Source organism: Gymnoscopelus braueri, assembly GCF_963280865.1.
Source record: "Gymnoscopelus braueri genome assembly, chromosome: 12".
In the NCBI taxonomy this organism is placed as follows: domain Eukaryota; kingdom Metazoa; phylum Chordata; class Actinopteri; order Myctophiformes; family Myctophidae; genus Gymnoscopelus; species Gymnoscopelus braueri.
Window position 1 is genome coordinate 22,619,855 of NC_137614.1, and position 25,330 is coordinate 22,645,184.

Consider the following 25,330-nt stretch of genomic DNA (forward strand, 5'->3'; position numbering starts at 1 on the left):
GCACACTCAAATATATTTCAACAAACGTAGTAGAGATTGGACTGATATCAACATTGTGAACATTTTCTCCCAAGTCTCCCAGGGGCTCCTGGTTCCAAGGCCCTCACTGCAGGACGTCTCGGGTTCTTCAGGACCCTCACTAGAACAGGTCCTCGAACAGGTCCTCACGGAAGCTGGACCTGGTGGAGGTTTGACGAGTGGATGGCTGCAGACCAAAGAGGAACAATTAGTTGTATAAAGCAGGGGTTTTCATACGTCTTTCCATGTCAAGGATTCCCATACAGACTTTCATTATCAAATGACAATGTCCTACAGACCCTGAAAAAAATAATAATAATAATAATAGAAAAAGAAAAGAAAAGTAATTGCAAATGTAATGCAACTTTGGTGAATGAAACTATACATTTCTATTAGTGTGTGTGTGTGTGTGTGTGTGTGTGTGTGTGTGTGTGTGTGTGTGTGTGTGTGTGTGTGTGTCTCGCTGGGGAACCGCCTGACAGGTAAGCACCTCACCGAGGCGAGACAGTGGGACAGGGGCAGAGTACAGCCTAGAGGACAGTGCCCCAGCCTAGCTCGCGTCATTGAGGGGCGGTACCTGCCAATCTACCTCCTCACTCAGCCTGATTTGACGACACCTGCGCTGACCGGCTAGGTGGGGCCACACTACAAACACTCACTAACTCTGCCTCAGTCCCTACTGGCACTCCTCTGTGAATGGACAGGTGCTCAGGCGGTAAGCGAGATTTCTACTATTGCCCATTACATACTGTTACTGGTGAATCTCATACTGACAATGCCTTTCTCTTGCTTTATAGGAAAACCTAGGATACAGAAGGAAACATTGACGAAAAGTGCATGGAATAACCCCCGGACCGGGATGAACTATTGTTTGATTATACTTAACTTTGTTGACATTATTCCCCCCGCTCCCTCTCTCGTGTGTGTGTGTGTGTGTGTGTGTGTGTGTGTGTGTGTGTGTGTGTGTGTGTGTGTGTGTGTGTGTGTGTGTGTGTGTGTGTGTGTGTGTGTGTGTGTGTGTGTGTGTGTGTGTGTGTGTGTGTGTGTGTGTGTGTGTGTGTGTGTGTGTGTTTCTTTTTAATCAGATTAATCACAGATTAATAATGAATCATGATTAATCACCATTCGTAACTATGCCCAAAATATGACAATTTCTCTGCATATTTTCGTGGGAATGGAAAGATAAATCACTCTCTCTCTCTGTGATTTAAGCATCCTTTTCTGGCAATAACAGACTTGTGATTTCCCCCATCCAGATAGGGCTACGGCACAGGTTCTCTTTCCATCTTGTTGGATCATTGTTTGGATATATACTATATATAAAGTGAAGGAAGCGAACAAAAGCGGCGGCACTAAGCAAAATGCGATGCGCGTGGAGCTGACAACGGGTTCACCGAGTACATCGGATAACATGAGTATTGCACAATGGATGGGGCGTGTATCACGTCGTTCCCGACTTGCATGGCCCTTAGCGGGCCGGTCTAGTCTTAACTCTTTGCCTGCCACCGACGAGAAATCTCGTCGGATTCTAAGGCTCAGACTGCCGTTGACGAGAAAGAGATTTTGTGTTTTCAGTGGTTTTCCACCAGATGTCGCTGTTATAAACCGCATGAATGATGCTTTCACTGCCTGATGACGACAGACCCGGAATGAAGTCATTTAAAAAAATAAAAGCTCATTTACTTCCTCTTGCTTTACTGCAAAAACAAGCTAGATTCAAACGGCCACAGCTGTGCAATGGATCGCCGCAAGCGGTTTTCTCTACTACGACAACCCCATGTGTGTAATGAGGCGATCTCCTTGAGGACGCGGGTGGGGTGACACTATTACACTATTACTCTGGCAGTTAAAGAGTTAATAATGGGGAGAAAATATCCATTCCGTGTTGGGTGGAGAAATGGGTGAGAGGGGGCTATGATTGGTTGAGGTTTTCTCAACTTTGAAGCTACGCTTTTTGCTGTGCAGTGTCCGCGCATACGCGTGCTTTGAAAAGCCTGGTGTAGTGTAGTCCTGGTGTAATATAGCATCACAATCATTTTAACCACTTTAACCATATTGTATACTTTGGCTATTCAAAAATAGCTGATATACAAACTTGCGCGTCATATATTTTTAAAGTGAAAAATGTAATTAAAATCTGTGCTTCTGGAGGTCCCTTGCACAATTTTTTTTAAGATGGGGGTCCGCGGCCAAATATATAAATCAAGGCACGAAAAAGTTTGAGAACTGCTTTATGACTCTCCCGGGGATTGAACCCCAACCTCCCAAGGGCGGACACGCTATCCCAAGGCCATTGAGCTGGTTTCCCCCACTCCTTTGGGGTATTTTTTGTCACTGCACATAATATGTGAAATGTGTCGTCTGCATCTACCCATCCTATTTATTAGGAGAAATATACAGTATATACACAAGTATATATTTACACACAGCCCCGCATTACCGGTGTATTTCCACTGTCAGAGTTGTTATCGATGTCCTCAATTGTAGATTGCCCTTCTTCCAAATCTTCAAAGTCCTCAATCGTAGGTTCCTCTTCATCATCTTCCTCAATCAGAGGCAGGCTGGAAAGCAAAACACAAATCTGGCATCGATTGCTTGCTGACCACCCGAGTGTACGAAGAAGAAACTATGATTAATTTATTTTATCTCTATATGAAGAATCATTGTCCAAAATGACAATCTTATTTTTGGAAATATTAAAATCTTTGGAATGACACGTTTAAGAATTGAAAACTGACAAGATTTTATATTAAAGAAAGAGTATAACACAGGTGTAAATTTTTTTAGTGGTAGTAACTTTGAATGCAACTTAAAGGGATATTTCACTTTAAAAAAAACTGTTGGTCATTTTATCGTCTACTCAGGCCTTTGTGAATCCCCCATACAGTTTTTAAGTTGCTCGATTCAGTATTTAGATATTTGATATTCATTTTATCAGACACGCCCCCTTCCTATACAAACCCATTGTAACTTCAAACTCCATTTTAACCATGTTAAATTCATCGAAAACACCCGTCCTTGGTTCTGGTGACTTACCCTGCCCTCCTAATGCCTGAGGGGGCCATGTTTTTCGAATTATTTTTTTAATTTATTTTATTTTATTTTTTTATTGTATTTTATTTTTTTCATTTTCCAAAAAAAATATAAAAAATAAATGAAAAAAGTAATTGAAAAAACACGGCCCCCTCACGTATTAGGGGGGCGGTATGAGTCACCAGAACCAAGGACGGGTGTTTTTGATGAATCTAACATGGTTAAAATGGAGTTTGAAGTTACAATGGGTTTGTATAGGAAGGGGGCGTGTCTGGTAAAATGAATATCAAATATCTAAATACTGAATCGAGCAACTTAAAAACTGTCTGGGGGGTTCACAAAAGCCTGAGTAGACGATAAAATGATCAAAAGTTTTTTTGAAAGTGAAATATCCCTTTAAGCCTTTCACCGACAACATGACATTTAAAGACAAGATTCAAGACGTTTACAAGAAAGATTAGTGGCTAATGCCCCCTCTTACATTGTAACCATGTGGGAGTCCAGATCCCTGAGGTCTGAGTGACGTTGTCGTCTCTGGGTATTCACATTGCGCATCTGGGACCTAAAAAAACAACATGAAAACACATTATAATAATATAATTTTGCCTTCTTTTTTTAATTCTTGATTTCATGGATTACACTGCTGATCCTAGATACACTACACTATAAAAATACATAAACATACCCCTCAGAGAACTCTTCTTCAGACTCAGGTTCAGAGATGTGTCCGTCTTTATCCAAGCCTAAGAGCATTGTTGACTCATGGTGGAGCACGGTGGAGCTAAAGGGTGGACTTCCCAGGTTGCTCGGCAATGGGCTACTGGAAGCCTCTGCCCCTTTGAGCAAAGTGGAGGTAAAGGTTGGAGTTTCATCGATGCTCGGGAATGGGATACCGCTCTCTGACCCGGAAGCTGACCCTGGAGGACTGGGTTCTTGGGGATAAAATGCCAATACAATGACTCCTATGATTATACATGTATATTATCCCATAAAAACATTATGACAAATCATGTGTCTCCTCCTCACCTGGGCCGGTGGGCCTCCTGCGTTTTGGCTTTGTAGGGCTGGATGTGGAGGTGCTCAAGGAGCGATGGTACATTCTGACAGATGGCCAGGAGAGGGCAGCCTTGGAGCACTTGCCGTTTAGGATGGCAGTTCTGTTAGCATAATATGGCAAGACGAAGTGAAAAAAATAATTTAAAAAATCTTGGTTTAGAAATGTTATTTCCACATGTTAAAAGTAGTTACCATAGCAGTTTGCAACAAGTGGAATTAAGGAAAAGGGACTTATCCACGTTTATATGTCTAATTAAGCATTTTACAGAGTGGAGCTTTATTTGTAATCCCGTCAATATGCAAGTACACAGTGGAACGAAATAGCCTTCCTCCATAACTATGTATAGTGCCAAAACGACAACTTGACCTTTTTCAAAACTATTCAAGCTTGGGACAACACAGACTTCTGATTCAGTGACTTCTCGATTTGTCAAAAAGGAAAGGACCTTGGATGTTATTCACTGAGCATGTAAAGGTGTATTCAACTTTTAATAAAGTGACTGAAAACATGGGGCACATGGTAATGCAAGTCACTGTGATAATGAGTGTATGAGTGTATAATAGTGTGTCCTTGGCTTCGTTTGATGTAGTTGAGTGTGTGTGTTGTGTGTCTCCTCACATATGGGTTCGGTTCTGGCGGAGAACTTTAAAGCTGAATTCACTGAGGATCTCCAGAAACAGCAGCTTTGTCGGCTGGAGCCCTCCTTCCACCTCCTGTATGCCATGGAACGCAAAGCGTATACCCTCCCTGAAGTGCACGCACACACACACAAACACACACACACACACACACACACACAAAATAAACTGTCATGGGTTTTAGCTGTCAGCAGGACAAGAGGAATCTACAAATTCCGGAAATAGAGTGTGTACAGATGGTGCACCTTTTTGCATTTGTGGATTCCCTATGGGCAGAAGATAATTGCACAGTACAAAACACGATGCAACAATACAAAGCCAAATATAGAGGATTTGACGCTTCCAATGTGAACAAGTGGCCTAACTTGACACGCATCAGGTACACTCAATGACGCTTGCAGTGTGTCTGGGCCTTTAAACCTTGTAACATTTAATGCACGTGCTTATCTTCATCGATGGCGTTGCATTGGAAAGGGTCCCTGTGGAGAACATCATCAACAAAATGCAAAACAAGGACAGATAATGAGGGACTAACATGTGCAGGGCCTGCAGTGGCTCTTGGATGCGTTGTAGGTCGACACCCAAGCTCATGGCAAGCTTCTTGGCCAATACTATGATATCTTCAAACTCCCTCCCAGCGTTCTCAGTAGGGTCCAGGTATGTGAATAGCTGAACACACACACACACACACACACACACACACTTTGTACAGCACCGTTGGGAAATTCAACTTCTGTATTGTAGTTTAATGTTATATGAATATTATTTTATTGTATTTTGTAATATAACAGAGAAAATCATTGGTTTCCTTGGTTGCTTCCACCTGCTTGCTTGATTTTGTTTTATATGGACATACCGGTAGTTAACAATTTTATATATTCTTTGACATTTAACAACCCAAGCATTTGTTATCATTGTTTTAAGTGCCAGGTGGTTGGGATTTTCCACACGAGACAACAGCACAGCAGTATTTAAAAGTAAATTTTACATGCATATCCAAGATTGTGGAGACACAGTGAAACCCCTGTTTGAACTGTTTGGTTGCTACTATACATGTCTATGAAATTAATTCAAGGACCTTTTAGACAAAAGTATTATAAATGTAACTGTGTTGTTTTACATTCTTTTGCCTAATAAAAATTTCAATCAATCAATCAAAACCCCAGCTACTTGATACTCAAAGCAGTGGTCCTGTGTTGTATAAGGTTACGATGTCAATACACAATGTTCCATGTGTGAACCTCATACTTGGCGTGCGTGCGCGCGCACACACACACACACACACACACACACACACACACACACACACACACACACACACACACACACACACACACACACACACACCTGCTGCAGGCAGAGACACACAGTCATGGCACTCTCGACTGGATCGATGAGCTTGCTCTTGTTTAGAAGCAGTTTGATGATGTCACCAAAGTCATTATTGAACTACAGTAGAGAAGGAAAGGAAGATTGTCATTATCTATGGACTGCTATACCAGGTGCAATACCAGGTCATGCTAAAAAAATGTTTTGAAAATGTTTGAATATTTTCCAAATCCACACAAATCTTGCATGGGGGTCTATATTTTCAGAAGTTGTTTGAGAACCACTGGTTTAAACAACATAAGGAAACAAGCCCAAATAAGCAACTACCGGTAAACTTTAGAAACAATTAAGCCCCAAAAAACGCTACCCCAACTACCAATATACACGCAACTTTACAGAAAAACAAGGCCAAAGCCGCTTATAATACGCGGACATGGCAACACTGCTTGCTGCTCGCTGCTTGCTTCATAGAGAGAGAGAGAGACACACATACAGACAAATATTTAACGTCAATCATTAGCGTCCTGTCTCGGTCTCGAGCGTATATCACGGGAGCCTTGCACGTTTTCGTGAGACGTTGGTTAAAATGAATTGGAATAAAAACAAATGTAGGCTATGTATCGGCCGGGTCTGGATCACATCGTGGTGAAATATCTTGCAATCAGTGAACCCTTGTCGCCGACCAATCAATCGTGCGAGAACCACAACGATATATATAGCCCGATTTCAAGAAAGAAACTCGTGCAATGTGAAATGCTTAACGATCTGTTAACTCGCCGACCATTTCAAATGTCGGACAGTGTGTAGGGGCCCTTACTCCCCCTCATTAACTTTTTGTGTTAATACTTTAGTTTTTGCTTTGTTTATTTCCCACTGATCACATCACCATTCTAGTATTGATAAAGCTGGTTTCCAATTTCAAAGGTCAATTACATTGCATATAGAAGAGGATGTAGCACAGAACATATCAGTTGCTTTTTTGCATTTTCTCCACCTTGTCATAATACTTGAAGACATCTGTTGCAGCCTTGAGGTCCAGCACTCCGAAGAGGATCAGTTTGCAGTAGCCAGCCAGCTGGTTACGTTTCCGTTGGACAGCGGCTAGCTTCACTTCCTCTGACTCATCTGGGTAGGGGAGGATAGAGAGACTGAGGGTGAATCATCAGAGAGCTGCAGATTGGGCTGCAGTTTTCCTGACAGAGAGAAACCGTAGCCTTTGTTTCAATATTGTATGAGTCAACACTGGTCAATATTGGTGATGAACCGTGTAGCCCTACTGCAGTTGTAAGCATAGTCACCTGAAGGAGGAAAAGATGGAGGCGAGTGAGAGAGAGATGGTCGAAGCAACATATGAGACGTATGAGGAAGTGATAAGCTTTGAATATATAAATAAATATATAGAATGGACATTTCCATTCATAGCTACGCTCTGCTTCCATGTCAAGCACGAAGAGGAAGTAATCCATGCATTGGGGCCTTTGCGATTCGCTTGTTCGATATGTAATAAGCGTCATTGGGTCAAGTAGAGAACTACCTATACTTTACATATATACAGTATGGCTTAGCTTAGACTAAGTTAAAAGGAAATTCAAATGTATTCTCTGGCAACAAAAGATAAACAATATAAGAGAAAAAATAACAAAGCCGTAAACGGTCATGGACAGGCTCTGTATTGCATGCGCACCATCATAATCGTCGTCTTCGTTGAAGATGAAGTCAACGAGGAAGCCAGACATCTCAGTTTGGAGGGTTTGAGGGCAAGAACAGCTCAGCATCTTGAGGTCTGCCTGGGAACGAACCGAATAACCGCTGTACAGCACCAAGAGGTCACACAGCAGTTCAAAGGCCTGGAGAGCGAGCACACACACACACACACAGACACAGACACAGACACAGACACAGACACACAGACACACACAGACACACACACACACACACACACACACACACACACACACACACACACACACACACACTTTGGTTACGTCTTTTTTTGTTGTTGCTGTTTTTACCAGGTTGCAAAACCTGGTCTACATCTACACTCGTAGTCGTGACTTTTGCGTGACTTTTTCCTCATTGGCTGGTCCTTTAGCCAATGAGGGCTCAATGTCCTCTCAGAATATGGGATCTAAAGACGACCCACAATACTGTGTTAGGCCACTGTATGTATCTCTATGGTAAATGCCGCTGTTGCTGCTGGAGGGATCCCATGGGAAATAAACAGCCCAGAAAAAAAAGTGTGGTCGTCGCCACCAAACAAACTATTGACTTGACTCCTCATACACACACACACACACAGCGCCGCCTCCAACAGCAACCCAGAACAAACAGCAACACGATGAGGCACACAAACTGATTTAGCTCCGTTCATAAACTATTTACTGCCATTTTGGCTGTTTTTGTTAGTCCGCGAGCGAAAGGGTACAGGACCACGGGACGGGTCCATTTGGTTCCGTGCGGGGACGCTGGAGAGAGCAACCTGGTATAGCATGACTGTCTTGTTACTCCATAGATAGAATAGAAAAGAGACAGGAAATGAGACAGACAACACATCCAACATTTTAACTGGCCAAAAGTAATCCAGATTTGATTCTACAGTGAATCTGACCGTGTCTCTGATCTCTGCCTGGTCGGAGGTCAGACATTTCTCAGACACTCTGTAGAAAGACTTCACCGCCTTCTTCACTTGCATTGGCTCCATCTGGGAGAGAGAAGGAGTCGGGTGATTGTTTGAATGATTAACACAGCTTAACCACTGGCAACCTGGCGTCACTATTTTGGACATCCAAAACGTTCAAACATTTAAAAAAATGCGTGTTGTGAGCTTGTAGATCAGTTATTACCGCTATTAGTCGTACAATGAAGTATATAGGCCTTAAAGGGTTAAATCAGAGAACGAAGCCTTGCACACTTTTGAGTTCTCAATGTCAGCATGAGACATCACCCTTTTCCAGTGTGCAGAAGGGACCTTTTGTTTCCTGAGTTGGACACCATTACTCCCATGCAACGTACACTGCCCCCCAACAATTCAAGAGAATAAGAACTGAAGCTCCGGTCAGTGAACAAAAACAGTGCAAGCAGCAGCAACTGCAGCAAAGATTTGCCCAACATAATTGTGTAAATAAAGGTATTTTCCACTGGGCAAACATTTGGCTTCTGAATAATTATGCTGTATTGAGTAATTTTAAGGTTATTCTTTGCTCTTTGCAGAAATAATGAGTGTGTGTGTGGTTACCACAGCAGGAGAGGAACTGGCTGACACTGGCATCCTGGCCCAGATCAGGTGGAAGGCAGCACTCTGCAGAGCTGCAACCATCAGCTGGAATCATATGGAAGAAGTCAGGTGTCAGCTCTATCTGTCTTAACCACTGCTGTTGAACTCTTTGTATGTATGTATGTGTGTGTGTGTGTGTGTGTGTGTGTGTGTGTGTGTGTGTGTGTGTGTGTGTGTGTGTGTGTGTGTGTGTGTGTGTGTGTGTGTGTGTGTGTGTGTGTGTGTGTGTGTGTGTGCGTGCGTGCGTGCGTGCGTGCGTGCGTGCGTGCGTGCGTGCGTGCGTGCGTGCGTGCGTGCGTGCGTGCGTGCGTGTAACCTCGCGTCACCAGTCTTTCCACCTCGGAGGAAAGCCTGGTATGCGTTATTAAAGACCTGTGTGATCCGGTCTAGGCCACGCCTACTGAAAAAAATATATATATATCTCTTTCCGGATTTTGCCCATCCGGTTTTGCGGTGCCGCTTTGTTTTGGTTCCCCAATCCCTATTTAAATGGAATAGAATTTCCCCGTGGGATAATACAGACGCTAAATAGTCTCCGGAAAGTGCACGCACATTTATATTTAAAAAATAAGCTAAACTACGCCGCATCAAGGATTTTATTTTGGGGTGAAGTCTTTCCGGATCTGCCCATCCGGCCGCCTGATGACGCGGATGGCACGCCTGGTGACGTAGAGTTACTTCCGCTCCCGACCGGATCATAGACCCGAAAAGATATGCTGCCCAGGCTAGTGTGTGTGTGTGTGTGTGTGTGTGTGTGTGTGTGTGTGAGAGGATAAACTTGCCAAATACTGCTCTGTTTCAGCTGGCTTGGCTGTGTGAAGGCGCTATTATGTACCCTTATGTATTCAAGCATTGTCTAACTAACCTGACTCTGCTAGATGGAAGAAGCTTGCGTCACATTTTTGTCTAGCCCCTGTTATGCATAATTGTAATTATAAATTATTAGAATTGTCGGTTAATTAGTTCTAAACTGATAGCGATTTATTTTCAATCCGGGAGCCACCTCTGTGTCTCATTAGTCGTTGCTATACATATAACAACATAATGTTTTATTTATTTTTTTCAGTAAGAATTTGAACGTTTTCAGAAAACTTAGGTTAGGTTTTAGAAGGCGTTTTTAGAATCGGCCTCAGGTCTAAATGGGTTAAACCCTCTATACTTAGTAAACTGGACCCGAGTTGGCTCTCTACTCGGAGCACTTTTGTCCATCTACACCAAATATCTTTGCCAAAAATGGCCGAACGCGATGTGTGCTTGAAGATCGTCTATTTTTGGCTAATGTTCCCCTCAGAATATGGATGTTGGGGTTCAAGTGGTTATACGTCCCAGGTCCAACCACTCAAAATGTACAAGAATGAATGTGAATGGTGGCTGATGTCAATGTCCCACTATGTGTATGACTGTCATGAAGGATGTGTGAAAACAGTCAGGCAGACACCTGCTTGTTCATGTCTCCGGACTTCACACCCTTGTTCAGCAGCTGAAGACAGGGCTCCAAGTGCTGTCCCCTGATTATATTAAATGACCTGGAACATGACACACACACACACACACACACACACACACACACACACACACACACACACACACACACACACACACACACACACACACACACACACACACACACACACACACACACACACACACACACACACACACACACTTATAACACACTCCTTGTGACATATACTTGGATGCACACATGCACATGCACTTACTGTTTTAATTTACCTGCTGAGAGCAGCAATCTTGGTCAAAGCCGTGGCAGCACCATACTGCTCATCTTCATCAGTAGTCTCCTAAATCACACAGTCAACATCACATTCACACAAAATGCATGACCATGTGCAACAAACTGAGCCTTGTCGAGGTCTAAGACAGTGATTCTCAACCTGTGGGCCGGGGCTCACTGGTGGGCCATGAGGATATTGCAAGTGGGCCACCAACTAATTGGCAAAAAAACACTAAGATTTTAATGATAATGAAGAAAATAATGTTTTTTTTTAAATGTTTTCATTGTGATAGCGATGATTAGGAACTTAATGTTAGTTCCATTAAACATGCGCTGAAAATGCACAGGGCCCACCCATCTGACTACTTATATTAACACGACAGCCGCTGTGTTAAGTGGTCAGATGGGTGAGCCTCGAACACTCAAGATTTGAAAGTGGGCCCGGATCCAGAAAAGGTTGAAAATCACTGGTGTAAGAGATTGGCTGGAGTTAAACCATCTGAGATGTTGTGGTCGCTATGTGCACGACCTTCCACTAGAGGCCATCAAGAACAGCTCCTAAGACAGTGCCTAATGCCTAGGGCTGCTTTCAAGTAACCATCAAATGTGATATTTCACCATTATGTAGTGAAAGTAAATGGACTTAAAGTAAATGGACTGTATTTATTTCTCGCCTTTCTCCAAAGCACTTTACAATGGATTTCACATTCACCCATTGTTCATACACAAAAGGTGGAGAAAACCAAGGCACCAACTTGATCATCGGGAGCAGTTACAAGTTAACAGGCGTAAGCAGCTCAATACCTAAAAATACCATCTCAAAAAGTATAGTTCTATGCATCTAATAAATGCTATTTTTAATCAGAGCTACTAAACATGTTACTGACCAACTACTGAGGCATTTTCTTTACAATTATATTATGTAAAGTAGCATGTGGTGTGTGTATTATATACAGTACCTCCAGCACGTTGCTGAGTAAGGGGTTGAGGCGGTCTGACAGGCTATCCAGCAGACGGCTGATGGCTGTTTTGGAGCGAGCATAGAAGGTGTATTGCTCTGAGCACAGGGACCTGAACAGAAGTGTGCACGCCTCCAGCACACTGGCCTCAGTGTGTTTCATCACAATGTCACACATCTGCTCAAGCAGCAGATCCAGGTACTGTAAACACACACAGGGCGAGAGCGAGAGCGAGTGCGAGAGAGAGAGAGAGAGAGAGACAGACAGAAAGAGATATATAGACAGAGAAGGGATAGAGAGGAACTGTGAATACAGCTGGTCAAGTTAAGCCAAACTGCGTCACCAGGGAACCTGACTTCTGGGTAAACTGGGTGACGTCCCAGGTTGACTTCCTCTCTGCTCACCTTGTCTAGTTGTCCATTGGTGCTGTAGGTCTCCAGGTCAAAGTAGAGAGGGACTTCCAGGAGGCGGCTCACATTCTTAGCGTCTGCAGAGTACTGGAGGGCAGAGGTAAAGGAAGGGATTAGAGTAGCCCCCCCATTTGGTTAGCCACCGTTACGTCCTATTTTATACTAAGACATTTCTAAAATAGCCGATCTACAAGCTCACAACGCATCATTGTGACGCGTTTGCCATTTTCACTATTTTCTTTAACGTTTGAAAATTCTCAACCATAATGACATGACCACTGTCAACAAGACCAGGTTGACTTGTTGTGATTAAACTGGCACTATTATAACATTTTATTGAACATAAAATATAAACAATGAAATGCACTACATGGTCCTGTCACTGCTAGCCCCACTCCCATCTATTGGCCGAGGGAACTTGTAGACCAGTGGTTCCCAAACTTTTTAGCTCAAGACCAAAAAGACAGATTAGACGTTTGCCCGGGACCCAAACTAGTGAAAATAGCAGATCTATAAGCTCACAATGCAACGCGATAGGTCGGCTATTTTCACTACTTCTTAAAAGTTTTTTATTTATTTAAGGAAATTATTTGATTCATTTAATGTTATATTATTAAATTATTTTTCTAATTGATGAAAAGTTGTGATTTTTTTTAAACTTTAGAAATAATATATATATATTTGAATGGAAGACATTAAAAAAGGGGATATTTACTCACGACCATAAAACATTTGGTCCACGACCCAAACATGGGTCCGACCCACTGTTTGGGAAACAGAGCTGAAGATCAAGGGTTCCCGGCCCCAAATTATTTTGGGGGGTCCCGAGATGATTAGCTTAATGTGCAACACTGTTTTGTAAATGAACCAACATACAGTATGTGGAACAAAGTCAAACTAAATGTAATGCCTTAACTCCTACAATTCCAAATGCTTGGGGGGGGGGGGGGGGGCCTGAAAGGTTTGGGAACCCTTGCTGTAGACAACCCTCCTCTGATACACAGAGTCACCAGGCACCAGCCCTTTGTTTTCAGCCAACAGGGAGGAGTTTCACTCGGAGAGCTCCACACATGCAGAGCTTCATGCTCATCCCTCTTGGTTCTGCTCCCTGCTGAACAAGTTCTCTGACCAACCATTAGGAGTCATATTCTACAAAGAATACAATCCCCTGACAGCAAACACTGACAACTGTGTTTACTGGGGTACTGTGGAGGAATCAAACACATCTCTACTGTGGTGGGCGAGTACTTTATACCCACGCCACCCAGATACCTCCACTCTCTCTCGGGTACCTTGGCCAGTAGCTGGGGCAGGACAGGGATGAAATGGCTGCTGATACGCCTCCTGTCTTGGGCATGGCTTTTCTTATCCTTCTGGCTTAAGACCTGATCTCTCACGCGCACGCGCGTGCACGCACACACACACACAAAAATGGTAACATGACAACAGATGTACAGTGTAGAAGAGCAACAGGTACAAAAGGTATTGTACAGGCCAGTGGGGAGAACACAGAAATAGTTGTGTGTGTGTGTGTGTGTGTGTGTGTGTGTGTGTGTGTGTGTGTGTGTGTGTGTGTGTGTGTGTGTGTGTGTGTGTGTGTGTGTGTGTGTGTGTGTGTGTCCACCTTCTTGCCCTGATCTCTCCCTACAGGGGGTTTAGCCTCAGCTGCCTGTCTGATAGCACATATCATGAGCTCTATCAGAGCACCCTCCTGTTCATACTGCAGACCTGGCACACACAGACAGATAATCAGACCAACTGTACATTTAAAGCTATTGGGATAAGAGGGAAGGGGGATAGAATGTATAGGTATGTTTTTCCACTCTGAGGATGTTTCTGTATATAGTACCAGGCTCATGCAGTAGCAGGGAGGTCATGGTGTTCCAGTCCCTCAGCTCAGGGACGCCCCACAGACTGTCCACCAGGTAAGATCCATGCTCATGGAACTGGAAGGGAGGGAGAGAGATGAGCTCCTGAACGCTGAACCAAATCATTATACATACAGTATAAACACTAGGGTTGGCCACCAACGTCCCAAGGTCCAAACGTCCGTTGGTTATCTGGGCACTGTTGTGTTGAATGTTAGCAGCTTTTACTGTTAATCTGATTTCAACTTTAAACATTGTGAGTCATGGTAAAGTTTGAGCGGTGTGAAAACAATAGAGAGAAACATGGGTGAAGAGGAAAGAGGGATGAGCGGTGGTCAGACAAGACAGAAAAAGGGTGGAGGGGGCGGGTTGTTTACAAGATTTTGTATTTACTCTATGATGTTAATCGCCTGTAAATTACAATTATATGAATGACAATAAAAGTAAAAAAAAAAACAATAACATTTCTACATCGCTACGAAGTTATCATAGTAATTCACAGAAGACTCCATTTCGACTAGCAAAAGAACTAGAGAGCAATAATGAGATGGACAGAGAGACAAGCACAGAGGAATTACCTCAGACTCGATGTAGAATTTTACCAGGGAGTGAAAAAAGACCTTGGTGTCATTTTTGTCAGCAAGTTGCGGGTCTCCAGCGACCTGCCGTTTCCATCTGACGCACACGCACACGCACATGCACACGCACACACACACACACCTTAAAACTAGAAAGCATTTTAATGTATTGCAGATTTTATAGACTTTATTTGTGTTTGCTGCATGTTGCGGATGAGTTAAAACTAGGAAAAAACTGAATTAAGTGTTGTATTTTTGTACTTCTGATGCTATACATGATGCTATACATATTAGCATTGCAAATATTGCCAATTTTGAAACTACATCCCACAGTTTTGATGTGAGGAGATCACGTACAGTATACTGTACATACAAATCTATCCATATATATATATATATATATATATATATATATATATATATATATATATATATATATATATATATATATATATATACACTTCACACTTCCGCATGCCGCTGAGAATGCACAGAAAAGACATAGCAAATCTTTTCTATACTATATATAATCTCACATCAGAACAATGGGATTTAGGTTCAAAATCGCTGAAATTTCCAGTAACCCATTAAAGGAGAATTCCGGACAAATTAAGTGTTATCTTTGATGTCTCGTTACTCACCTACCGATGTGAAAAGTAGCGTTCTTTTTTTTCATATATTCCCCTGTCGTCATTTTTTAAACCCCCTCCGTTGTCATAATGGGAGCGCGTGGCTAAGGGAAATTCGTCTATTATAACCGACGCAAAGTTGTTTTTTTCACTACTAGTATTCATAGTAGAGTCTCATGATAGTCAAACATGCGTTGAAACTATCTGCGAGGCTGCCGTCAATGGCGAACGATTTAACACTGGTTGCTTGTTTCTTCCAGAACCTGGCAACTCGTGTTGCCAGAATCTGGAAAAAAGAACGCTACTTTTCACATCGGTAGGTGAGTAACGAGACATCAAAGATAACACTTAATTTGTCCGGAATTCTCCTTTAAAACCACTTTTAACCACTTTAACAATTATTTTATACTTTGGCTATTTTTGAAAAAACTTGAAGAATTGTGCAAATCTTGTATGTATACATTTTTAAAGCAAACATTTTTAACTCAAAATGCATATGTGTTGCAGCCGGGCTGTGAAATGGGTACTGTAGGTAGGTGGATATAAAATAGAGGGATGTTAGCATACATGTTGTAGACGATAGTACCAGCACCAGCAGCCAGTCCTCTGTTGCTGGCAAACACCATATGATGCAAGTGACTACACTCTGTGTCTGTCAGGCCTCCCTCTGTCTGCCTACAACACACACACACACACACACACACACACACACACACACACACACACACACACACACACACACACACACACACACACACACACACACACACACACACACACACACACACACACACACACACACACACACACACCAGAAGAGTTATATTCCATAAACTATATTCTAGTTTATTTTATCTTAAATGGATAATGTATATGATCAGATTTTTGTCCATTTCGTCCCAGTTTTATTTCCATTATTTATACTAGTTCTCTTTTATTTACTCCTGGGTTTTGAGTTCCTACACCAGTGCTGAGTAACGCTTGCATTGTGCAGACTCACTGATAGATGAGCAACAGCAGCTGCATGATCTCAACAGCCACGTCCAAGTCCTTGTCTAGCGCCATGCACAGAATTCTCTCCTGCACACACACACACACACACACACACACACACACAAGTGTGCATGCCCACAAAGACATACATGCATGGATGTAAAGCAGTGGTTCTCAAAGTGGGGTCCGGGGACTCCCAGGGGTCCTTCAGGGGGTTCCAAGGGGTCCCCAGCTAAATGTGTTAATACAGCATTACAATCATTTTAACCCCTTTATCTATATTTTATACGTTGGCTATTCAAAAATATAGAAAATACTCAAAACATTTTGAATAGTCTTGAACATAAATCTTCTCTTCTGGGGATACCTTTTCAGATGGGGCTCCGCGGCCAAATACATAATGAAATCCTTTACATGTGTTTGGCCGTGGACACTCATCGCGGACACCCACTTGTTTGAGATCCACTGCTCACTATATAGGACCAAAAGTCACCTTCTAATTTTAAGAATGACAATCCCCAGTGTGCTCCCTCCAAACATACAGCAAATGGTTTGTTGAGATCAGTGAGGAAGAACTTGACTGGTCTGCACAGAGACCTGACCCTAACACTATCCAACACCTATCAAATCCTCGCAATTAGTGTTCCAAAGTTGTTAAATAAATGCAAGATCTTCCTCACTGATCTCAACTAACCATTTATGTATGGAGAAGTGTGGGGCACACAGGGGGATTGTCATTCTGCAACATTAAATATCCTTCTGCAAAACATTGGAAGCACACAATTAGACAGACTAATTAGAAAGGGTGTCCACTGACTTTGTCATAAAGTGTATATACAGCGTGCATGCAGAAATACTCACGCAGACACACGGTATCCACAATGACACATTTGATTTTGTAGAGGTATTTGGTCAAACATATCGTGATATTCGATTTTGTCCATTATGGTCCAGCCCTAAAACAGACCTTTATCTGTTGCAACATATTGGGCTTGGTAAGGTTTTAGTTTGCTGGACAAGAGATTATTAACCGTTAACATAGACACAAACATACAGTGACTGACAGACACAATTGACACAGACAAAAAGATAGACAGGGTGACTAGTCGAGAGAGAGAGAGTGACTAGTCGAGAGAGAGAGTGACTAGTCGAGAGAGAGAGAGAGAGAGAGAGAGAGAGAGAGAGAGAGAGAGAGAGAGAGATGAGAGAGAGAGAGAGAGAGAGAGAGAGAGAGAGAGGAGAGAGAGAGAGAGAGAGAGATAGATAGATAGATAGATAGATAGATCAGGACAGGAGAGGCAGAGCGATAGAGGATGGTGCAGAAAATACAAGGAACATGCAAAAGAGAAAGAAGAACATTTGGTGAACATGTAGGGGGTAAGAGAAAGGGACAGATGGGGGGGGGGGGGGGGGGGGTAGGTGTATATGTGGGGCTGGGGAGGGGGTGCTAGAAAGAGAGAGAAAAGGTACAGTGAGGATTGCTGACTTTGAATCTGCTGGTGAACATCTCCAGGCGTCCAATGAAATCCTTCTCCCGGTACAAACCCTGCAGCACACGCACACACTGCAGACGCACTGAGCCTTGCTGGAGGGACAGACAACACACACACACACACACACACACACACACACACACAGTGTGAGCTGTCTTGAGAAGGCTTAGATTTTTTTGTGCTTTTTATTTGAGTGTGTTAATGCGTGTGTCCAAATTGGATGACTAGGGAATTTCATATATCATTTTACATAGGATGATAGAAAAATAAACAAAAAAATTATGAAAGTAAATAATGATGTGTGCGTGTGTGTGTGTGTGTGTGTGTGTGTGTGTGTGTGTGTGTGTGTGTGTGTGTGTGTGTGTGTGTGTGTGTGTCTGTGTGTGTGTGTGTGTGTGTGTGTGTGTGTGTGTGTGGGGTTCACCGAGTCATGTAGGATCCACCCCAGGTATTTGAGGTATTGGTCGTCGAGGAAGCACTCAGGGTTGTGCATTACACAGGTGCCCAGTTCTTGGATGCAGATGGCCCTGATCTCTGGCACCACGTCCTGGTACCGGTGGACAAACACACCACTGAAAGCGCTGTTTGTCATGGCCGTCAGCTCCTCGCGGTTCTCTCTCAACTGCAACACACACAGATAATGAGATGTCCACATACATTAAAAGTGTAAATAAAGGTAAATAATGATGTGTATGTATGTATGTATGTATGTATGTATGTATGTATGTATGTATGTATGTATGTATGTATGTGTGTGTGTGTGTGTGTGTGTGTGTGTGTGTGTGTGTGTGTGAGAGAGACACCTCAGTGATAGTGTTCTGTAGCTCTTCTAGTCTGGTGAAGTCCTGGTGCTGGACTGGCTTGTTGATCTCATTTTCGTAATGCCGAGTGGTGGTCTGCAGTCGAGCGGACAACTTCACAGATGCCTCCACCAACCCTGTCATCAGCTTCATGGCTGACACACACACACACACACACACACACACACACACACACACACACACACACACACACACACACACACACACACACACACACACACACACACACACACACACACACACACACACACACACACACACACACACACACACACACACACACACACACAGACAGAACAATATACTCCTAATTTCAAGGCAGATGACTATGCGTTTGTGTGTGGGTAAGTGTGCGTTGCCAACTCACCCAGCAGTGTGCTGGTGTGTCTGAAGGCTCGGACCTGTGAGTCAGACAGGCTAGTGAGCAACGGCAGCAGAGCGGAGAACAGGTTATCATCATACAGCAGGCCGTTCTCACACGAGCGCACCAGAACCCTGACGAACTCACACAGGCTCTTGTTGAAACTCTTCCACTTGGCTCCTGTGGAGCACAGAGGGTAGTCCACCGTCGCCTGGGGAACAGGAGAGGTGGGAGAAATGCAGTTGTATCTTATATTAATAACTATAATGTTGCATCGCAAGACAGTTAATCAATTCAAATGTGACCACATTGTACTACAATTTTTCTTTTCTTTTTTGCAATGGCAGATTTGTCTGGAACCAGGCTAATCCGTAATAGTAAAGAAATCATGTTTTTGCAAAGAAAACAGTGTAGCATTTGTGGCACCCCATGGGTCTAAGTGAAATAGTGTTTGGCTCTGCGTTGTTTAGTGGCCCGTCATTGTGTGATTCAAATTTGGTGGTGATTGAACACAGCGTTCATGACTGACATTTTTTGTAAAATAGGAAATTATAGCCAGCTGTTAAAGAGCATGAATTCATTCCGAATTGTTCATATTCTGGCCTATGTGGGGAGTCATGATCTGAGGAAACCAGGTGAAGAGAAATTTGATTGTTTGATTGAAGAGTTATAGGCCAAAACGTAGAGCCTGGTATAGTGCCATTATGAGTCCGATTTGAAAACATTTGGGGTGGGGTGTGTTCCTGGAGCGTGCATGCACAATTTGATGCAGATCGAACCAGCGGTTTAGCTGCAGACAGACACATAGGACAGACAGAGGTGAAAATATAATTTCTGTCTCCCGGCACGGCAGCCTGGCAGAGATAAAAAAGAGAGATTCACCTCCTTGAAGTCTTTGGTCAGTCTACTGATGATAGTGGCGTGGTCCATGTTGTCTAACATCCTTCTGCTTACAGAACCTGGACAAAAACACAGGACACACAAACTCACTAGAGCCTCCCAAACTTGAATTTATGCTGAAATGGAATTAAATTGTTTTCATCTGCACACATACTAATTTGCTATAATTGTTAAACACCAGCCCATTATCTATTGTTCTATTGTAGTATTCGGCAATTTCATTCATATAATGATTTGCAGAACCTGCTTCTTTGGAAATCGTTTTGAAAGAAAGAGACATTGCTTATTCCACGTAAATACAGTGTAATGGGCAGTAAAGCAGAGAATTCTTATCCGATTCTGAGCAGATTAGAATACACAAATTTAAAACGCACAAACCTTAATGTTGCAATTAATGTTAATGAAAAACAACAACTATTACACCGATTGTAAGAACATAAAAAAATAACGCATTTATCGTTCCTGTACAATATGATCTCTCCAGCATACAATCTACCCTAGAAATCTGAGGTGTGCAACTTCTCATGTTAAGTTTCCTTTTCAAACATCCCAATCTCAATCCAATAAATGCTGATTTTTGCTCAGCATCATGTTTATGATAGTGTAGTCTCAGCTTGACATGAAAACGTCCTGTCTCTCAGCCCCGCAGCACATACAGTAAATTGGACACAGTTGCTTCATCTGAACCTTTTCATTCAGTATTAAAAGCAGTAGCACTGAGTAACCACCAAGTCTCCACTCACTGCTTTCACTGCGTTTCACATGCACATGCATGTCACCAAGACACACTGCTTCCAGAATCCTGTCTACACTGGTCAAACTTCATGAAGCCACCTATCAGGAAGTGCTAAGTGTGCAAGTTCTTTATGCTTACTATCCAAGCTGGATAATTACTTTATTTGAAAGGACCATACCGATGGAATTGCTTGTTTAGTGAGCCAGTACTGCCAAGCATTTTCCAAAGCATACTGCCTTTCGATAAGATTTTGGAATAAATAAAAGTTAAATTGAAACTTTCAAACGTCTATTTTTGGCTAGACTTTTCAAATCAATATATGCTTTCAACTTCACTAAAACGCAATAATGCAACTTTAACAAAACGTAAAGCTTCATAAAGTTCAAAGTTCTGGATTACCTATTGGTTAGACTGGAGGAGCCCGCCCTATCGAAGGTCTTGAAGGGCAGATCCAAAGCCTTGCGCTCGGTACCAGCGCCGCTTCCTATTGCTTCACCAATCTATGTCCCCGCCTCCCCTCCCCGACCACCGTATGGTCCTTTAACCCATTTAAACCGGAAAAGCTAAAAAACATTATTTTTATTTTATATTTTGGCTTTTCAAAAATCTTGAAAATTTGTGCAAATCTTTGAATATATATATTCTTTTAAAGCTAACATTTTTAACTAAAATCTTTGCATTTGGGGTCCCTGGAACAAAATATTTTTAGATGGGGGGTCGGCAGCCAAATACATATAATTTTGGGGGTACTTGACATAAAAGGTTTGAGAACCACTGATAGCAACATACTAACTGTTTTTCAGAAAACATTTTGTAGAATCGGCCTCAGGTCTTAATGGGTTAACCACAGGAATCCTAGTGTCCCTATTCTGGGGAACACTCAGAGAAAATAGCCTATGTAAAGGCTCACAACGAATCAAGGTGCATTGTGAGTTTTTGGATTTTGACAAACAGATTTGTTTTAAAAAAAAGTAGGGGGCCTAGTACAGATCCCTGGGGGACACTGGTCATACCACTGTGGAAAGGCATCGCAACGCTTGTCTCCACGTCTCAATTAGTACGTGCCAGCATTGCGACAATGCGACGTGAATTGGCTGTAAGCCTTGCATTGTTAGCACACTAGCAGATCAATAGTGGCATCCCAATCAATGCTTATACTGAGATCACGTTAGAAGAACTGTTGAACTTCAACCCCCGTCTCTCAGACTCCAACTGACCTTGACACCCACAGCACAGGACGATGAAGTTGATGAGCACCAGCAGCCCCTCCTCTCGGTCCTGCTTGTAGCTGTCCAACCACTCGTCCACCACTGTCTGAAGATTGACAGAGAGATGTAGCCAATGAGATGTCTGCAGTTTGTTCATTGGTGGCATTAGTATTTGGTCGGTTACAATTAACCTGCTCATTCTCTTATCGCCCTCTCATTGGCCCTCATTCACAAAAAACGTAGACCGCGTACACACAAATCTGTGCTGAAACCATTCAATACAGTTCAATAAGAACATTTTAAGCACAAATCCGGGATTCATCTGTGTTTTCTTATTTAAATGTGTTCTTACTTGACAAACAAATGTAGAACGTCTACCTCAGACCACGCAAATGCAAAAATCATATAGAACCCATAGTCCCAATATTCATACCCTACAATATTGCCCCTCATCTTCCTATTTGCACCTCAACAAAAAATGCAAATGGTAGGTGAGTGGGCTGCTCATTCTCCTGAAACATTATTTCCTAGCCCAACTCGCAATAATTCCTACCCCCTTCTAAAGATGCTTTGCTCACCACCATGGCAGTCTTCGCAGAGAGTACGGCTGCAAACATGTCATTTGGTGTGATACCCCATTTCTCCTGGGTCTCTCTGCTCGCATGGACAGGGGAACCCTGCCTGGACGCCTCCGGGGTAGACTGTTGCAAGTTAGACGAGCCGTCTGCAGGAGCGGGTAAGGTGACAGATTCATTCTCTTTTGATGAAGCTTTGCTCCTTCTTGGTCTTGTAGGTGGCTTGAGGGATGAAAGAGATATCAGATGGCAGCTCAATAGGGGATTTCCTTCTCCCACATGTTTTGCATATTTTAAGGGTTAGGCCATTCACTTGTTTTACACTTGCATAGTTAAACTTATTCTATGATCACAGTAATGTTATTTGCACTACAACTCTGATGCTTGTGTCCTTATTGGTTGCTTGTTATGCCAGTGAACTAGGAACTTATTCAACAGCTGAGCTGACCTGGATAGTTGCTGGATAAAAACATTGATGTACCTATATGATGTGGAAGCAGGTGGACAAGATAAGGTGGCTTAATTCAACCACTACTGATGCCTGGCTCTAACTCCAAATCTCACTATACAGGCCTTTGGACTCTAATACAGGCCTTTTAGTTTTTTAAAGATTATTACCATAGTACTACCTACCCACCAGTGTGGACATTTCATTAACCGTCACTTCTAGAAGAAACTATCAGCACTAGTCTGAGAGGCCACACATATATGTAAAAGGATGTAACTAGGTACATCAAATAAGTGAATACAAAAATGATAAAAAAGATTGTGTGAAGGGGACAATACAGCGGCCGCACACTTCAATTTAAATAGGTTTTACAAAAACATTGTATTTTTTATCATGCCAACATTAAAGATGCTTCTTTTGGTCAAACACTCTAGCTTTGATTGTGGTAGCTATGTACCGGCAGCCAATGAACGAATAAGGATTGAGTAAGGTGGTACAACAGCTGTGTACAGTGCATATTATAATTTATTTTTAATAATAATAATTAAAAAAACGAAATTGACATCATTAAGAGTATTAATGAGTAAGAGAAGGATTGGCTTATTTACCACAGTTTGAGGCTTAGCTCGAGGCTTAGCTGCCCTTCTCCCCCGGCCCCTTCCTCTAGACTTGGCCTTGAGTTTGACCTCATCCAGCTCCTCAAGACTGATAAACATGGACAAAATTGAACATGTTAGGACATAAACAGATTAGTATTACAAAGTGATAAATGATGACAAAAACTACCCTCATCCATCAACATTGTTTACAATAAAGTGCAAGTTTTAAGATGTTAAGATCAAATTAATTAATTAATAAGTGCAAAGGTATTGTATCAAAATGTACTTAAAGCACCATAAGTAGAAAGTACTCATTGTGTAGAATGTCCCATTTTACAACTTTTCAAATGTATAAAAATATTTTGAAAATAGCAGATCTACAAGTACAAGCTCACAATGCCTGCATCACTACAAATTGTGAGCTTGTAGATCGGCTATTTTCAAATAGCTGACATGCATATAGGGCTGAAGTGAATAAGGTATGTTTTGTAATAATTATCAAAATCTACAAAGTAACTAGTAACTGAAGTTCTCAAATAATTGTAGTGGAGTAAAGGTACAATATTTTTCTCTGAGATGTAGTGGAGTAGAAGTAAAAGTACTGAAAATTGGAAATACTCCAGCAAAGTAAAAAAAATAAACCTCAAAATTGTACTTAAGTAGTAAGTACAGTACTTGAGTAAATGTACTTAGTTACTTTACACCACTGGCTAATATTACCTGTCAACATCTGATTGACTGTCCATTGCCTCCAGGGAAGATGCTGTGCAGGAAAGAAAATCAGTAAAACGTATTAATTATTCATACGTTTTGCATTGCTAACGTTAGCAATGCAATTCAGTTTGCTAGCTCACAATAATGTGACACATTAGCTTTCACATCTTTGAATTTGCAAAGTACTTGTTCACCTGAACTACAAACCTGAAACCAAAACACAAATAGTAAAGTAATGTGGCCAAAAACGTATACGGTCAGTCAGACATAGAGTTAACACTTCTGGTGGTTCTTTAAAGTATACCTTTTAATCGTTACCAAGACAACTTTGTTCTTGGACGTCTTTCTCCACGATTCCTCCTCAAATGCTAGTCTTGCAATTATTTTCTCTGCGTCATTGTCGAAAGAGCGGCAAGCGAAGCCCAAATTGGCCAATCCACAACCAGGACACTCAGCTACTAACCAATCACAATAATACCGGCTCTGTTCATACATACGGACTATGGGATCTACCGTAGATTGGGATCGATTCTCTTTGCAGGTTGCTGATCCGGTCTAGTTCCAGAGCGGATACGGCAACGGTGCGCGCATGTATGTGTGTGTGCAAGTTACCGGAAACGGCAAGCAGGCTCAGGACCGAATCACACTGGTTTCGGAATGAAAACCAGGCTTTGTACCTGGTGGTGACCCCAGGGCCAATGGGTTGGATCTGTTTTGGTAGAAGACGTAAACCAGTGGTGTAACGTAACTAAGTACATGTAGTTAAGTAGTGTACTTAAGTACAATTTTGAGGTACTTTTACTTTACTGGAGTCTTTTTTTTTTTATATATAAATTGTGAACTTGTGAAATGGGACATTCTGCACAACTAATAATTTTACTTTTGGTACTTTAAGTATATTTTGATGCCGATACTTTTGTACTTTAACTCAAGTGCATTTTGAATACTGGACTT

The 25,330-nt window shown here is 42.2% G+C and overlaps 1 protein-coding gene across 1 annotated transcript; it reads right to left on the reverse strand.

Moving 5' to 3' along the window:
• Nucleotides 1-139: 139 nt before the first annotated feature.
• LOC308096433 (cohesin subunit SA-3-like) lies at nucleotides 140-24,408 on the reverse strand (the record flags this gene model as incomplete). The annotated part of the gene is made up of 29 exons (XM_080443855.1): nucleotides 140-205; nucleotides 2,459-2,579; nucleotides 3,533-3,613; nucleotides 3,737-3,983; nucleotides 4,078-4,208; nucleotides 4,727-4,855; nucleotides 5,282-5,415; nucleotides 6,094-6,195; nucleotides 7,070-7,200; nucleotides 7,760-7,922; nucleotides 10,788-10,857; nucleotides 11,084-11,151; nucleotides 12,044-12,244; nucleotides 12,448-12,540; nucleotides 13,746-13,838; nucleotides 14,078-14,181; nucleotides 14,303-14,399; nucleotides 14,900-14,996; nucleotides 16,096-16,203; nucleotides 16,529-16,608; nucleotides 18,008-18,106; nucleotides 18,439-18,636; nucleotides 18,818-18,969; nucleotides 19,203-19,407; nucleotides 20,079-20,155; nucleotides 22,050-22,146; nucleotides 22,619-22,837; nucleotides 23,672-23,768; nucleotides 24,383-24,408. The coding sequence occupies 29 exons, from the start codon at nucleotides 24,406-24,408 to the stop codon at nucleotides 140-142; spliced, it is 3,486 nt and encodes a 1,161-aa protein (XP_080299981.1).
• Between the last annotated feature and the right edge of the window lie 922 nt (nucleotides 24,409-25,330).